The sequence below is a fragment of the Drosophila takahashii genome, chromosome 2R, assembly GCF_030179915.1.
Source record: "Drosophila takahashii strain IR98-3 E-12201 chromosome 2R, DtakHiC1v2, whole genome shotgun sequence".
Classification (NCBI taxonomy): domain Eukaryota; kingdom Metazoa; phylum Arthropoda; class Insecta; order Diptera; family Drosophilidae; genus Drosophila; species Drosophila takahashii.
The window spans coordinates 7,914,353-7,931,065 of NC_091679.1; the positions used below are offsets into that span (position 1 = coordinate 7,914,353).

General features: G+C 36.6%; 1 protein-coding gene across 11 annotated transcripts in view; it reads left to right on the forward strand.

The window, feature by feature from the left end:
- The window catches only part of Nipped-A (Transcription-associated protein Nipped-A), a 520,496-nt gene that overhangs the window by 244,687 nt on the left and 259,096 nt on the right, over positions 1-16,713 (forward strand). For 10 of the 11 annotated variants that reach the window (XM_070213836.1, XM_070213837.1, XM_070213827.1 and 7 more), the window contains one exon: positions 13,131-14,523. The exons of the other annotated variant lie outside the window; for it this stretch is intronic. In XM_070213836.1, coding sequence (XP_070069937.1) covers positions 13,131-14,523 — 1,393 coding nt within the window. The remainder of the gene's footprint in view (positions 1-13,130; positions 14,524-16,713) is intronic. 11 annotated transcript variants of the gene reach the window in all.

Here is a 16,713-nt window from a genome sequence, read left to right on the forward strand (position 1 = left end):
GGGAGACGTTTATATGATAAGACGAATAAATGTAGCAAGTCGAATGCAGGCCATAAATCTTCCTGGCCCCTTGCAGAATGTTCACACATGAACATGGTTTTGTTTGTAATATTGATTTGCCTCACACTGTAAGTTTAAAAATATCAATTGCAATCTGTAAACCTAAATATTTGTATTTGTATTTTATTATTTCGTGTCATCCTAACGCTACAAGTGCATTATCAGTGCATTAGTTGAAAGCTATCAACGCTATGTTAAGTTGAGCAACGTCAATGCAGCGTTCCAAAAATATGTCTAAGAACGCTTATCTATTTATATTCTAATGCGCCCCTTTTTCTCCGACGCATTGGTCCATACTATTGTACTCCGCTGTACCCTATATAAGCTAGTGTTTTACAAAATAACAATCAGTTTGAATTATCAACTCAGCAAATGTGGATTTCTTTCTTTTGTCTTTCAACTAATGCACTGATATTTAGGTTTACAGATTGCAATTGATATTTTTAAACTTACAGTGTGAGGCAAATCAATATTACAAACAAAACCATGTTCATGTGTGAACATTCTGCAAGGGGCCAGGAAGATTTATGGCCTGCATTCGACATGCTACATTTATTCGTCTTATCATATAAACGTCTCCCATTGGATCTAAGTAAATGGAATTATTCTCGTGTAATTTCTTGATTGACCACTTTTAATTCCCTTGCGTAGGTGAACTTGCATTAGACACCTGGCAAAATAACATTAGCATTAACATTATCGCCATTAATCCAAGTTTATGGATTCTAGGGCTACTGCGAGTACCCTTACCCTTAGTCTGCTTGACCGAGATAGGTGATTCGCTCTCTTCAGCCTCAATTCCAATTAGAGGGCAAACTTTTGTAATAGGTCTTCAAATTGAAACATCTTGAAGTATTACTTTTACTACTCTGACTCGGTCGTCTTTTCCCTTATGTATTTCTTCTACTTTTCCCAAGGGCCATCTAGCGGGATGACAAATTTCATCGTTTAGTAATACAATTTGACCTTTATTAAGGCTTGGCATTCCTAATTTCCATTTATTTATTTGTTGAAGAGTGTTTAAATAATCATTCTTCCATTTAATCCAAAATTCTCTTTTCATTTTCTGAATTAATTTCCATCTATCTAAATTTCCAATTCTTTCCTCGGAAATGGTCTCAATAGGTCCTAATGTGGGCCTTCCTATCAGGAAGTGACCTGATCTCAAAACTTCCCAATCGTCAATGTCAGTATTAGTTGTATATAATGGTCTTGAATTTAATACCGCTTCAATTTGACATAATAGAGTTGCCATTCATAAGTTTGATTATTATCCCCAATTATTCTTTTTAGGTGGTATTTAACAGATTTCACCCCAGCTTCCCAAATACCTCCCAAGTTCGTTTTCTAATGTTGGAATAATTTTAATATTTTCGTTGAGTGCCTTCTGTAGATCTTCATCCAATTTTCTGGCGGCTCCCACGAAATTCGTCCCATTATCTGAAAACATTTTAGCACATTTTCCTCTTCTGGAAAAGAATCTCCTTAGTGCAGCTAAAAAGGCATCTGAAGTCAAATCACTTACAACTTCTAAATGGATAGCCTTGGTTGCCATACATACAAAAACAGCAATGTAACCCTTATAAGATTTCTGGCCTCGATTTTTTGAGCATCTTATATGATATGGGCCAGCATAGTCCACTCCAGTATTCAGAAACGGGTGAGCCATAGTAACTCTATGCTTTGGTAAATTTCCCATGATTTGCTAAGTTGTAATTTGTCTGTATCTTGCACATTTAACACATTGTTTTAGATAATGCTTTAGGCTGTTCCTTAATCCGAATATCCAAAATTTTCTTTGAATATAATTTCGCATAAGGTTAATTCCGCCGTGCAATGTTTCCCTATGTGCATTTCTGATTATTAATAAGGTTAAATGACACTTATCTAAAATTAAGGGATGTTTTATCCAAAATTCTGCGCTGGAGTTCTGTAATCTACCTCCAACTCTTAATAATCCATCTTTATCTAAAAATGGATTTAATCCTAATATTTTGCTTTTAGTTCCAATATCCTGTTGGTGCCTTAAGGGGTTATATACAGTTGTACCGCACAAAAAAATGAAATTTTACCGATTTTTTTTGACACCAAAAAAAATACTTATTAAAAATGTTTTGCCGACGTTGTTTTATACATGTTTCTGGGTACTTATTAACATTTTTTCATGAAAAAATATTGAATAATAAAAATGTTATGGCCAAATTCCAAGATTGTCTTTTTTCGATGGTGACTTGCGGTGGACATCATATCCCAAGAACGGTTCATCTCAAATCCCCAATAAAATTCAATTCAATTCAATAAAATTTCGTTAGTATATTGTATTGCCTAATCCCTGAACGAAGGATTTGTAAAAATTTTGATTAAAAAAAAATGGCGACGGTTTTAACAAAAAATGTACTTTTTCAAGGTATAAAATTTTGGATTTTATTCTCTAAAAAAAGAACTTTTCAAAGAAGAAGTTTTGAAAATCCTTCGTTCAAGGACTAGCTATTGTAATAATAAATAAGTGGTCAAAATTTTGTGTCGATCGGATTAATAGTTTTTTAGTAATCGTGTCCACCGCAAAGGTAATTTCGAAAAAACGAGATTCTGAGATAATCGCGTTTAAAGTTTCAAGTTTGTAAGGGCCGATGTGCAGGTAGTGCGCTATAAATAGCTACGATAAATAGCTCCGATCGTTTTGAATTTTTGTGAGAGTATTCTCAACAGTATATAGTTAAAGAATATGCAATAAAAAAAAAATCGATTTTTTTATCTATCACAACTGTATATAACCCCTTAAGCAATTTATTTCTGAACTAAATTGACTTTTTTAATTTTACCTCAATAAATCTTAAAGTATATGCAATAATTCTTTCTAATTTTTGCATACAGGAGTATCTTTCTATTAGTGATAGTATTAACTGGCTTGATTTCCCTGTTAAGGCGGTACTGACAATTATACAATCTACTTGTTCCTCTTTCGGCCAGTATTTTTCTGATTTGGCCAACCATTGAGGTCCGTTCCACAAAATTGCACATTCTAGCAATTTTTCTGGTGTTATTCCCCTTGACGCTACGTCTGCTGGATTGTCTTCTGATCTAACGTGTCTCCAATCAATGTTCTTAAATGTTCTTATTTCGTCAGTTCGCCGTCGAATAAATTTGTCTTTATTATTCCCATTTTTAATCCATGCTAGTGTGATCGTTGAATCACTCCATCCATATGCCTTTTCTTCCCCTCCAATTGCTGTCCTAACTCTATCTATTAGTTTTTTTGATCAGGGATCGCAAGTAAGAATTACTTTTTTAAAAAAATTGACAAATAAGTCTTATTTTTCAATGAGTTCAAGAGTTATTTTAATTCAATCTTTATTTTATTATAAAAGTTGACAAATAACTCTTATTTGTCAATTTTTTTAAAAAGGTAACTCTTACTTGCGATCCCTGGTTTTGATAGGAGATGTGCAGCACATAGCTCTAATTTAGGGATGGTTTTTCTATTTTTCTTCGGATTAACCTTGTATGAACACTGGGTCTGACGCTAAACAATAGATAGAGCTGGTCCACCCACATAAAACGATGGTCAACCCCCATAAAACCCGCATACAACTATGCAAGCCTCTGAACATTATAAACATTATAAACACATCCTCGCTAATCCACATTGTAAAATCCATCCTCATCTCAAAAACACTGTCTGCCCATATACGGAAACGCTCTAAACACCTAATTAACCGTATAAAAACTTCCGTAAACTCAGTAATCAGATCAGCGCTAGATGCATTTAGGACAACACCAACTAACAACTTACTTTTAAAAGGCAATATAAGCACACTAGAACACAGAATAAACAAGAGAGAACGCTATAGTCGGGTTGGTGTCCCGACTATCTAATACCCGTCACTCAGCTAAAAGGAGTGGATGGATAAACGGAATCAGTTTTGAACCGGTAAAACCTTGTATGAACACTCATATATCGAGAATATCATTCGCTGAAGACGGTCGTGCTTTTCAATAGCTCCCGAAAACGTTTAGCCCATCGTGGTAATAAGTCTATCTTTATATCCCCACTTGGATTTTCTTATCACTTTCGATATCCCGCTTCACTGTGAAAAGCCAACTTTATAAAGACAGTGACTTTATTGTTAAATTTTAACAAATTAAAAAAGTGCCTCAACAAGTTGTCAATCCTAATAGTGTTGTTGTTGTTTGGCTTTATCGTTCCACCCGCAATGCCCTCGTTTACGGTTCGCTCAGCGTTGCAGCTTTCCGTTACATAGCTAGCATTTCTCGAGTACGAAATCGCACTCAGAACATCGCCTGCATATTACCCTACTGTCTCTCATTCTATCGCTTAAGAGAGACAGAGAGGTAAACATATTTAACGTCCTCAGCGGAGCTGACGAGAACACCTTGTATAGTTCCACCATGTCCGCGCCCCTTTTCGTTGGATAAACCGCTGCTGGACTTATCGCTCTACTGCTCCGTTACATAGCTAGCATTTCTCGACTAGCACTTCCCGAGTACGAAATCGCGCTCAGAACATCGCCTGCTTATCACGCTCTCCCGCTGTCTTCTCTCTGCGCCCCTCATCGTTGGATAAACCGCCGCTAGACTTTTCGCTTAACTGCTCTCTTATCCGATCTTGCTCCTTTTTCTCTTATCAATTACTCTTCAACTACACAAAGATGTCTCTAATTTGCTGCGCCAAGATATGCGAATTTAGTGGCACCATCTCTGGTGATAACTACTTGATGTGCTGGCTGTGTGATAACTGCTGACATGTTAAATGTGGTGGTGGCGGGCATAATGGTAGAATCGGAGATATTGTTGGGAAACACAGACAATTTTACTGGACTTGTACTTCGTGCCTAAGCATTACCATGGGAACTTTCATGAGGCAAACGAGAATTGGGTTCCAAAAGGTTCGGACTCAACTCAATGTCCTCTCTGACATATTTGGTTCCGTCGAATCTTCATTTCTGGGCCTTAAACTTTTAAGGCCGGTTTCTCGAGTCCCTGTCAAAGTCCCTGATAGCTATCTGTTCGAAAAACTTAAAGACCAGATAAACTGTTCGTAAAAGCAAATCCGCTTTCTCGACTGCTTTAATTTATCTGAACGAGAAACAATTACAGAGTGCTGTTAACGCACAGAATTGTGCTGTGAAGCGCAAAAAATGGCATGCTTCGATTATTTCATCAGCTGTTTGGGTATAATTTAAAGGAAAAGTCAGCTGTGATTTCGTTTCTTCTTCATAGTTGGCTTTGGGAAATCAGCTGTCATTCTATCGAGTCGAAAACGCTTAACAGGGACTCCGAGTCCCTGTCAAAGTTAGCTCTCACATTTATGCTCGAGAAAGCCAAAATGCCTTAGCAGGGACTTTATCTGTTCGAGAAATGTTAGCCGGCACTCGAGAAACCGGCCCTAAGTGAATCTCCCAGAGGGAATATTCCCAATATCCAACCCAATGTTGAACTTATTGCCGATGATTCACTGCTCTCAGTACCTCGCACGCCGTTGAACATCTCTGCTACATCGATTACCATCAATACGCCTGTACCAGCCTTACCTAATGCCTCAATCAATGATGACCCTACTACTGCTAATGTTCCGGATTCCGCTGATGCTGTTCATACTCCACTGGATTCAACTTCCCTACATACTGAAGGCACAGATGTTGGTCCTGGCACCTGTGTCCCGCTTGTCACCTGATACTACGCCGGGAGCCGTCAAAAATCATCTGTGCTCTAACAAATTTAATTTTAATCACACGCGTAAAATTTCCTCATTTAAAATTTTTCTTCCCGACAGTCTCCTATCTCTAAGTTGCTTTTTTACCGTTATTTATCAAAACGTACGCAGTCTTTTGGGTAAACTTAATCAAATTTACACTAACAGCGCGTCATTTGACTTTGATGCCATCGCTTTTACCGAAACCTGGCTTAACTCTTCCGTTTCCGACCATGAAATCTTTGTTCATAAGTTCTCTACTTATAGAACGGATCGTTCTGCCTTTGCTGGTGGTGTTCTTATCGCGGTAAATAACAATTTCTCCTCTAAGTTGTTTCCTGTTACTAACGAGGCTGGTATTGAATTCGTTGCTGTAAAAGTTTGCATTGGCTCAGCTTTTATCTTTTTGACCTGCTCATATATACCCCCAACGTCAGATTCGACTGTATATATGGTCTCCACAATATGAGCACTATCAAATATGATAGAATCCGTCTAAAAGCAATTTTTCCTTTTTGCACTACGAGGCTTAAACTGGGAGGAGGGACGCCGTTTGCCTTCCTATAGAGACAGGTTGCGCCTCTTGGATTTACCTACCTTAAAGGATCGTCGGACCTGTTATGGTGTGATATTACTTCACAAACTCATCACTGGCGCCGTCGACTCAGTTGATCTGTTAGCCACCCTCAATTGGAACGTTCCTTGCAGAGCTACTCGCCGATTCCGTCCATTAGCACTTCCTGTGTGCAGGTCAAACTACTCCCGTTTCGACCCCTTCCGAATCCTATGTGATAACTATAATGGACTGTATCACCTCATATCCTATGAGTGCTCTGCCAAGGCTAATTCGCTAAAAGTCATTGCGTTCCTTTCTTCATCGACTTAATAAGTTCTCCTACGTTACAATAAAATTATTGTTTGTTTTTTAAATTTATGATGTATATAATTTTAAGTCTATTGAGCAGTACATTGCTTTAAATAAACAAATATTTAAACCACCTGTCTGCCATTCAGTTTGTGATGTCCGCCGTATGTCATGCAGACCAAATAATTGTGATGGGTGACTTAAACCTCCCACATTTTTCCTGGTTCCCCTGTGATGACTCTAATCTTTTGCTACCTAACATTTGTCATGATTTTATCGATGGGTTAACTGACTTGCCCCTAGCTCAAATCAACTCAGTTAAAAATAACCGGAATAGACTTCTGGACCTTATGTTTGTAGGTGACGCCGCTCTTGCAACAGTTTCTAGAGTCAATCCAATTTCCCTTCCTGAAGATTCTTATCACCCCACTCTATCTATATCTGTTGAGCTTTTGAACCAATCTTACAAATCGACTGCACTAACCCCCTGTCCGATCAAATGTTTTCGGAAAACAGATTTCACTGGCCTCAATAAGTACCTTTCGAGGATTGACTTTTCATTTCTATTAGAAATCCAAGATATGGACTCCGCTGTCCTACAATTTTACAACTCGATTTTTCCGGCCTTGGAAGCTTTTGTCCCTACACTTGATATATCCCCTTCTTCCAAGCCCCCGTGGTTTTCCAAACATCTCTCGTACCTAACAAACAAAAAATCCAGGCTTTATAAAAAATATCAAAAATCCGACTCTGTACTTGACTACGCCCGTTACTCCACCATCCGCTCCCAATTCCTAACTGAAAACAGTCAATCGTATAATCAATACCTATCACAGTGTAAAGATAACTTTCGCACTAATCCAAAACAATTTTTCTCCTTCGTTAACTTTAAACGAAAATCTAATGCTTTTCCCCCGTTTCTTCGCTATCTCAATAAAACTGAAAATTCTGCTCCCGAGATTTCCAACTTATTTGCATCCGTTTTCCAGTCAACTTATTCTTCTAAACCCGACAACACCTCAACAGCGTATCCCTATTTCATACCGCATGCTAATAACATATTTTTACCCCCTTTCACAGAGAGTTTCGTTCTGGAAGGAATGTCCTCTATTGACATTTCATACTCAGCTGGCTCTGATAAGGTGCCAAGCTCCATTTTAAAACACTGTGCCCAAAATATATTATATCCACTTACACTTCTTTTTAACTTATCAGTCTCTTTGCCCTGCCTGGATCTGGATCTGGAAAGAGTCTTATATAATTCCTCTTCATAAAAATGGTTCTCGAGTGGACATAGAAAATTACCGTGGCATTGCCAAAACTATCAGCTATTCCTAAACTTCTGGAACAACTAATAACTCTTCAATTACAACATCTCTGCAGTTCCTTAATTTCTCCTTCTCAGCATAGGTTTATTAGGCATCGATCAACGACGACTAATCTCCTTGAGTTCTCGCACTTGATTAATCAAGGTTTTCAGCACCGTCTACAAACCGACGTTATATTCACTGATTTTAGCAAGGCTTTCGACTCGGTAAACCATTCACTGCTTCTGTTTAAACTTTCTTATTTGGGATTCCCAAATAACCTTCTAAAATGGATAGAGTCGTATTTAACAAATCGCACCCAACGAGTCCTCTTTATGAATGAGCTATCTTACATTGTGGATGTCACTTCTGGTGTTCCTCACCTTGGACCGTTACTTTTCATACTTTTTATAAACGACCTACCTCAAGTTATATCATACTCGTCTATTTTTATGTATGCCGATGACGTCAAAATTTGTTTCTCCTATTCCGATTGGTACCTTCATTCTCATCTTCAATTTGACCTCAATGAATTTCATAAGTGGTGCGTCAGTAATCTCCTTTTCCTAAACCATGCTAAATGCAAACTTATGACTTTCTACCGTTCCACCCCGCATCTTGTCTCCTACAGCCTCGTTAGCTTTCATAAAGCGATGGTCCAAAGAATTTGACGACCCGTACACTACCAAAACACTGTATGTAGCTTTAGTACGTCCGATTCTGAAATACTGTTCCTGTGTGTGGAGCCCTCAATATAAGGACTCAGAACATTATTGAATCGGTACAAAAGCAGTTTCTGATCTTTGCACTGCACACTGGGCCAGAAAGTTAATTTTTTGGCCAAAAATCTGTAATTTCTTTCCTAGGACAGTTAGAAGGATGCAGTTTTTTGCGTTTTTTTCTTAAAAGATTGAACTTTCCAACGAACTAAAAGTAAAATTTCTTGGAATTTTATATGATATAGATAATCCAGACCAAAGTCGGAAAATTTTACGTACTTTTCGGTTTTTTATTTTTAAAAAAATAACTAGAAGACGCACTTCTTCCATTTTCGAAAACAATAAAGTATGAAATAAAACAAACTAAAAAAAATTAACATCACTAAAAAATATTATGTCATTTAAGATTTATGAACCGTTAAAAAGTGCAACTTTCAGAGGCTCCCACATCAACGTTTATCAAACAATCGATTTAAAAAAAATTTTTATTTTTTTGTTCTTGTTACCTTTTAAGTTTTATATAATAAAATTATGTAAAAAAAATTGTTTAAAAATATTGTTTTTTGATTTGTTTAATATTAATTTGACATATTCTGAAGTCATCACAAAAGTATGCTACATTTTTATTTGCATAGTCCTGATTAAATAGATAGATATAGGTTTGGAAAATACCATAATCGATTAGTGTACGTAAAAAGTAGATTTTAGATGTTAGTCACACTAAAATCAAATTTTTGAGCGCAAAATGTTCACCAAAACCTGAAGAAATAAAGTATGGCATACTCTTGGGCTCTCTTAGCTAAGCTCTTCAAAATAGCTCGACTTCGAGTTAAGCCTTCAATTAAAACTTAAATTACCGAAAACTAAGGCAAAACCGCATCGAGTCGGTGGGCTACGCTTTTAGTAAATTGATCAACGAATTTTTTTTTGAAGGAATGAACTAATTTGGGGATGGCACTCGAAGGCACTCGAAAAGCAAAGTACTCATTTGCTGAAAAAAAGCGTAAAAATTAACAATTACATTTATTTTAGCAAACAAGTAAGACATACGAGCTATATTATATTTTTTACTTGTTGAAAATAATCCCTTCTGCAAGTTTCGGAAAGAAGTCGAACAGCAACATCAGCATCTTTGACTTCTAAATTTTTTTTCATTTCCATCAATATTTTATGAATTTTTCACTTTGAAAATATGGTAAAAGAAAACTACTTGCCCGAATTCTTTGAAACTTTGGCATAAATTAGTTTAATGTATTATAAAAAGGATCCTAAACTCAATTTGGTCATTTTCTTAAAAAAGATAATCGTATTTTAGGCCAAAAATCTGATCGGCTGGCCCAGTGTGCACTGCGTAAACTTGGATGGGATTCTGGCAGACTACTTCCATCTTATCGAGCCAGACTTTATTTGTGTGGATCATACATAACTTAACTAAGAAACCTAATTATATATTCTATATTTATTTTTCAAAAACCGCGAACTCTTTAGAGCAAGAGGATCATACATCTGTAATATTTGAAGACCACAAGAATTCGCATGGGCGGAAGATGTGTTTTCACATGTCGATATATCGTATCCTTTAATTTTAAATATTATACACAAATAACCATCTTGACCTTAAGAATTCGCGACGGGTCGATGAGCTGTGAAAATTGTGATCATCGCCTTATTTAAAAATCATTTTTTTCTCATTGGGTAACCTTAAACCTGAACTGATCTACTTGAAACCCATTTACCCAAACGACCCGAACATTTTGGGGTCAGGTTGGGTAGGTACATTTTTAAAAGAAAGCCTGACCTACTGGACCTGAAATTTGGTTTGGGTACCCAAATGACAGACAGACAGACAGACAGACAGACAGATTTTGTCGCTCGTGAGAGATCCGGTATTCCTCCATCTGCTTTTTGCTCGCGTGTCCGCCTGTTTCTCGCCGCTTGGCTGTCCACGATAGCATTTTTTATTTCCTAACATTTTTCCTTAATAACATCATTCCATTAAAGTCGAAAGTTAAACAGAATTCTTAATTCTTAAATAGCAGATCGAACTTACAGAGAACTGTACACTTACGAACTTACACTTTCTCATACTTAAACAAAGCACAATACTTTTATTATTTTAAGCCTTGAGATCCGGATTGCCATCAATTCAAACAATATTCATTTTCCATTTTCATTTACTTCTCCAATAAGCAATCACATTTGAACATCGTCAATCACTATCTCTAACAATTTTTATTTTACTTAACAATTTAAGTCTTGTCTCGACCAACCAGCAACATTTTCTTATTTCATAAATCATCGCAGCCATCACCACCTCGATCAACATCATCTTCATCCATGACCGTCTCGTCATGCTCTGCCTTCTCAGGCATTCTTCGTAAAAATTCGTGGGAATATTAATATTTCGTACAAAGCGTCCTGCCAAGATCCCTTGCCTGTTTCAACCGCAGTTAGCATAGATTTAAGAGTATTCATCACTCGTTCGACCTGGCCATTGGCCCGGCTGGCGCCAGTTGCGATCAATTGTAAATCTATCTTTTGTGCTGAGCAAAAGTAGCGAAACACAGTACTGGCAAAGCTACGTCCCTGATCAGCTATCAAACGGGAAGGAACCCCAAAAATCGAAATTAAAGATCTCACTGACTTGATGCCGCTTTCAGAGTCTAGTCTAGTGGTGTGAAACAAATTGACGAACTTAGCAAATGCACCATTTGAACGATTATATATTCCTTTTGGTCATTTTTACCACTAAGCTTCCCTGTGATATATAAAACGGGACGCTCACTTTCGGAATGGGATTACAATTCAGCTAGTACCTTGCCAGTCGGAGGTTTAGATAACCTACAGGTAATGCAATTGTCAATTGACATTTTGTCAAACTAATAATACTCGTACATTTTTGCAAGGGTCTTTTCACAACCGAGATGCATAATTGCCTCGTGAACGTTGTTAAAGAATTCGCGGTTTTTGAAAAATCACTATAGAACATATTATTAGGTTTCTTAGTTAAGTTATGTATGATCCACACAAATAAATCCTCTTGTTCCTAAGAATTCCTATAAATCGATATAGAATATACCATTAGGTTTCTTAGTTAAGTTATGTATGATCCACACAAATATATCCTCTTAATCCTAAGAAATCGCAGTTTTTGAAAAAAATCGATTAATTTAAGAACTTTATAGATTTTATATTAATTCTTCCAACCCGCGAATTCTTAAGAACAGGAGGATATTTAAATTGGTTGGACCGTGTTCTTCTTAGCTAAGGCACTAATGCTTATACTTGGCTCTATAATTATTGATTCTTCACAAACCGGTAATTCTTAGGATTAAGAGGATATATTTGTGTGGATCATACATATGTATTACATAACTTTACTAAAGAAACGTAATGATTTATTCTATATCGATTTTTCAACGACCGCGAATTCTTAGGAACAAGAGGATTTATTTGTGTGGATCATACATAATTTAACTAAGAAACTTAATTATATATTCTATATTTATTTTTCAAAAACCGCGAACTCTTTAGAGCAAGAGGATCATACATCTGTAATATTTGAAGACCACAAGAATTCGCATGGGCGGAAGATGTGTTTTCACATGTCGATATATCGTATCCTTTAATTTTAAATATTATACACAAATAACCATCTTGACCTTAAGAATTCGCGACGGGTCGATGAGCTGTGAAAATTGTGATCATCGCCTTATTTAAAAATCATTTTTTTCTCATTGGGTAACCTTAAACCTGAACTGATCTACTTGAAACCCATTTACCCAAACGACCCGAAAATTTTGGGGTCAGGTTGGGTAGGTACATTTTTAAAAGAAAGCCTGACCTACTGGACCTGAAATTTGGTTTGGGTACCCAAATAACCCATTTTGTATACCTATGCAGGGCTCTAGTAAATAAGCTTCGGCTGGCCGAAGCTAGCTTCCTTTCTTTTCATAAAGTATTCCAAAATGTTAACCATTTTTATACCCTTGTAGAGGGTATTATAATTTCAGTCAGATGTTTGCAACGCAGTGAAGGAGACGTTTCCGACCACATAAAGTATATATATTCTTGATCAGCACCAATAGCCGAGTCCATCTAGCCATGTCCGTCTGTCCGTCTGTCCGTTTCTATGCGAACTAGTCTTTCAGTTTTAAAGCTATCGCGATGAAACTTTCCCGAAAGTCTTCTTTCTATTGCAGGTAGTACATATGTCGGAGCGAGCCGGATCGGACCACTATATCTTAAGGCTCAAACAAATATAAGAAAATTAATTGTAACTTTGTAGGAAGTAGGCGTTTTGATTCTTGACAACTTAAAAACAAGATTTAAATAAATAGTAACGATGAATCTGAAATCCCTGGAACTGCACCGAGTAAGCATTCTTTAATCTACAAGGGTATATAAGCTTCGGCTGGCCGAAGGTAGCTTCCCTTCTTGTTTATAACATTTTTTGTTTATTTTAGGGCTTGCGTACCCTGGAACTTTGCGTTGATAATTTGCAGCCAGACTTTCTATATGATCATATACAACCAGTAAGAGCAGCTTTGATGCAAGCTTTGTGGAAAACCTTACGAAATCAGGACAATGCGGCCTTGGTTGCCTTTCGCGTTCTTGGAAAATTCGGAGGCGGAAATCGAAAGATGATGGTGGAGCCCCAAACTTTATCCTACGAACGAACTGAAAAGCCTACCATTTCAATTGTGACATATTTTCAAGAATATGAAACACCAATTGATTTTCCTGTCGATGAGGCCATTAAATCAGCACTGAGAGCACTAGGATCAAACTCTACTGACCAGTTTTATAGAAGACAAAGCTGGGAAGTAATTCGATGTTTTTTAGCTGCGTTTATTAGTTTGGATGATGAAAAGCATATATTGCTCAAACTTTTTAGTCATGTAGATTTTGTTGAAAATAAAATTATGAATTGGTCTACTTTTCAACACAAAGTCGAAGATGAAACTATTAGATTAACTCATCAGACAGCACTTGTAGGAATGTTAGTTGCATCAGCAACAAAGGACTTGCGTGATTCTGTGTGTCCAGTAATGGCAGCGGTTGTGAGACATTATACCATGGTAGCTATTGCACAACAGGCTGGACCTTTTCCACAGAAGGGGTATCATGCTTCAAATGGAGTTGACCCCATGGTATTAATTGATGCTTTATCCTCTTGCATGGGTCATGAAGAAAAGGAATTATGTAAACCCGGAATAGCATGCATGGGCATTATACTTGACACCGCTACAAATATTATGGGTAACAAAGAAAGAGCGTGTAAATTACCTATTATCCAGTATTTAGCAGAAAAGATGATATCTCTGTGCTATGACCGTCCTTGGTACTCTAAAGTAGGCGGCTGCCAAGCTATTCAATTTTTATGCAAACATATATCTCTGCGTTCCCTTTTCCAAAATCTCTTTAATTTCCTAAAAGCTTTTATGTTTGTCCTAATGGATCTAGAAGGAGATGTTTCTAACGGTGCTATCGAAATAACTAAAAGCTATATGAAAAGCATGTTGGAAATTTGCCTAAGCCCCATAAGTGAATGTTATAAAAGTGAAGACCTAAAAGATTTACAAGTCAAAGCTACTTATGAAGTTATTCACGAGTTAGTGCGACATATTACAAGCCCTAATGGAATCGTCAGAGAGGAATCTATGGTACTATTAAAACACATTGGTACCATGCAATCTAAATCAGTTTCTGAAGTTATGGATCCACATAAAGACGTTCTTGCTGACATAATACCTCCCAAGAAACATTTATTAAGGCACCAACCAGCAAATGCACAAATTGGATTAATGGATGGCAATACATTTTGTACAACTTTAGAACCACGTTTATTTACGATTGGTAAGTTTTTTCAGTTTTATTTTATGTTAAAAAGATTTCCCATGCATTCATTTTTTTTCTGCACTCGTAGAGTAAAAGAGTTTTATTTATCTAAACTTATTTAAAATTCGACCTCTAAAAAACGGTCACTAGCAAATGTGACGCAGAACGGATTGACATAAAAATCTACAAAAATCACATTAATTACTAAAATAATTAGAAGCCGCGTGTGAGGTACAAATTAGAACAATAAACGACCCCAAAGTGGCCCAAAACTCTTTTGTTTTTTTTTTTAATTCGTTCTTTTGCCATTTCTCTGTTATAAATGTTGTTAAAACAAGAAAGGAAGCTAGCTTCGGCCAGCCGAAGCTTATATACCCTTGCAGATCATTCCTATTAATTAACAAATCGCAAAAATGTTCAATTTTCTAATATTTTTCATTAATTTTCCGATCGTTCCTATGGCAGCTATATGATATAGTCGTCCGATTTTGATCTAATTAAAATTGAAATTCGGAAATATTTTAAATGAGTCATATCCTAGAGAAGAAGATAATACAATAAAAACCAACGAAGCTAGAATTTATTTCCTATTACTTTTCCATTAATTTTCCGATCGTTCCTTGGGCAGCTATATGATATAGTAGTCCGATTTGTTAAATATTTAATTCGAAATTCAGAAATATTTAAAAAATAACATCCCCAAAAGTATAAGGTAATATTTCAAAAAACACCGAAGCTAGAATTTTTTTAACGTTTTCTTTTCCGATCCTTCCTATGGGAGCTATAAGATATAGTTGTCCGATCCGGTCGGTTCCGACATATATACTACCTGCAATAGAAAGAAGACTTTTGGGAAAGTTTCATCTCGATAGCTCAAAAACTGAGAGACTAGTTTGCGTAGAAACGGACGGACAGACGGACAGACGGACGGACAGACGGACATGGCTAGATCGACTCGTCTAGTGATGCTGATCAAGAATATATATACTTTATGGGGTCGGAAACGTCTCCATCACTGCGTTGCAAACTTCTGACTGAAATCATAATACCCTCTGCAAGGGTATAATGATTTAAAATGTGATGTTCATAATCTTATGGCATACCCGAAAATGACTACATTTAAATTTTTTGAAGATTCAGCATCCTTAATTAAGTCCCCACTTTTTTCAAATTTGGCTAATCTAATGTGACGTACATATGTGCCTCCCCATATGTATGTATGTATGCTGCCTGCTGTGGCACTTTAAGTGTGACCGCGCAAGGGGAAAATGAAAATACCACATTTAAAATGCGCTGTTAAAAAATCGATTCTATCCCATATCTTTTCTTTGCCCCTTTTTTTTAGGTAAACGTTTAATTTAAAATATCGGTAGACTCACAGAAATCCCATTAAGCTGATTTTACAGTCGAAATTGTCCTTAAAATTGCTTTTATTTTTATAATGCAAAAAACTGATCAGCAAACTATTTATTAGTTTTCAAACGTTGAGATATTGACAAATTGTTGATTTCTAAAAAACATTAATTCGCTCCGCTGCACACACACATGGACGAAATATACATAAACCACAAAATGAGTTTTTTAAAAACACAATCCCTAGATATGTGCGTGAGTGTGCATTGCAGCTGACTAAGGAAGTTAGATTCGCTTAAATTCAAATTAATGACAAGGAAGAAAGCTAGCTTCAGCCAGCCGATGCCTATGTACCCTTGCAGATCATTCCTATTAAAATTTTAATTTTAGTATTGTTTTGACATTATTTTTTATATCCTTCCCTATGGCAGCTATATAATATAGTCGTCCGATTTTTGTTAAATTTAATCCGAAATTCGGAAATATTAACAAAAAACAAGAGAGAACGCTATAGTCGGGTTCGTGTCCCGACTATCTAATACCCGTCACTCGGCTAAAGGAAGTGCGAGGGAGATGGATATTTTTTTTGATTGCGTATAACTTTTAAATGCATGGTCCGATTTGAAAAATGTCTTCTACATATCGATAGGTATAAATATGTACAACAAAATTGCATTTATACTTCACAGAAATCTTTAAAGGTGTGGGCGCCAGACACATTTTAAAATCGTTAGTGGGCGATTGTGGGCGTTAGAGGGGGAGTGGAGACCAGTGCTGCCAGGTCAGCTATTTCTAGCCACTTTTAAAAAAATTTGCCAATTTTGTTTTGGAAATGCTATCAGCCACTAAACTAGC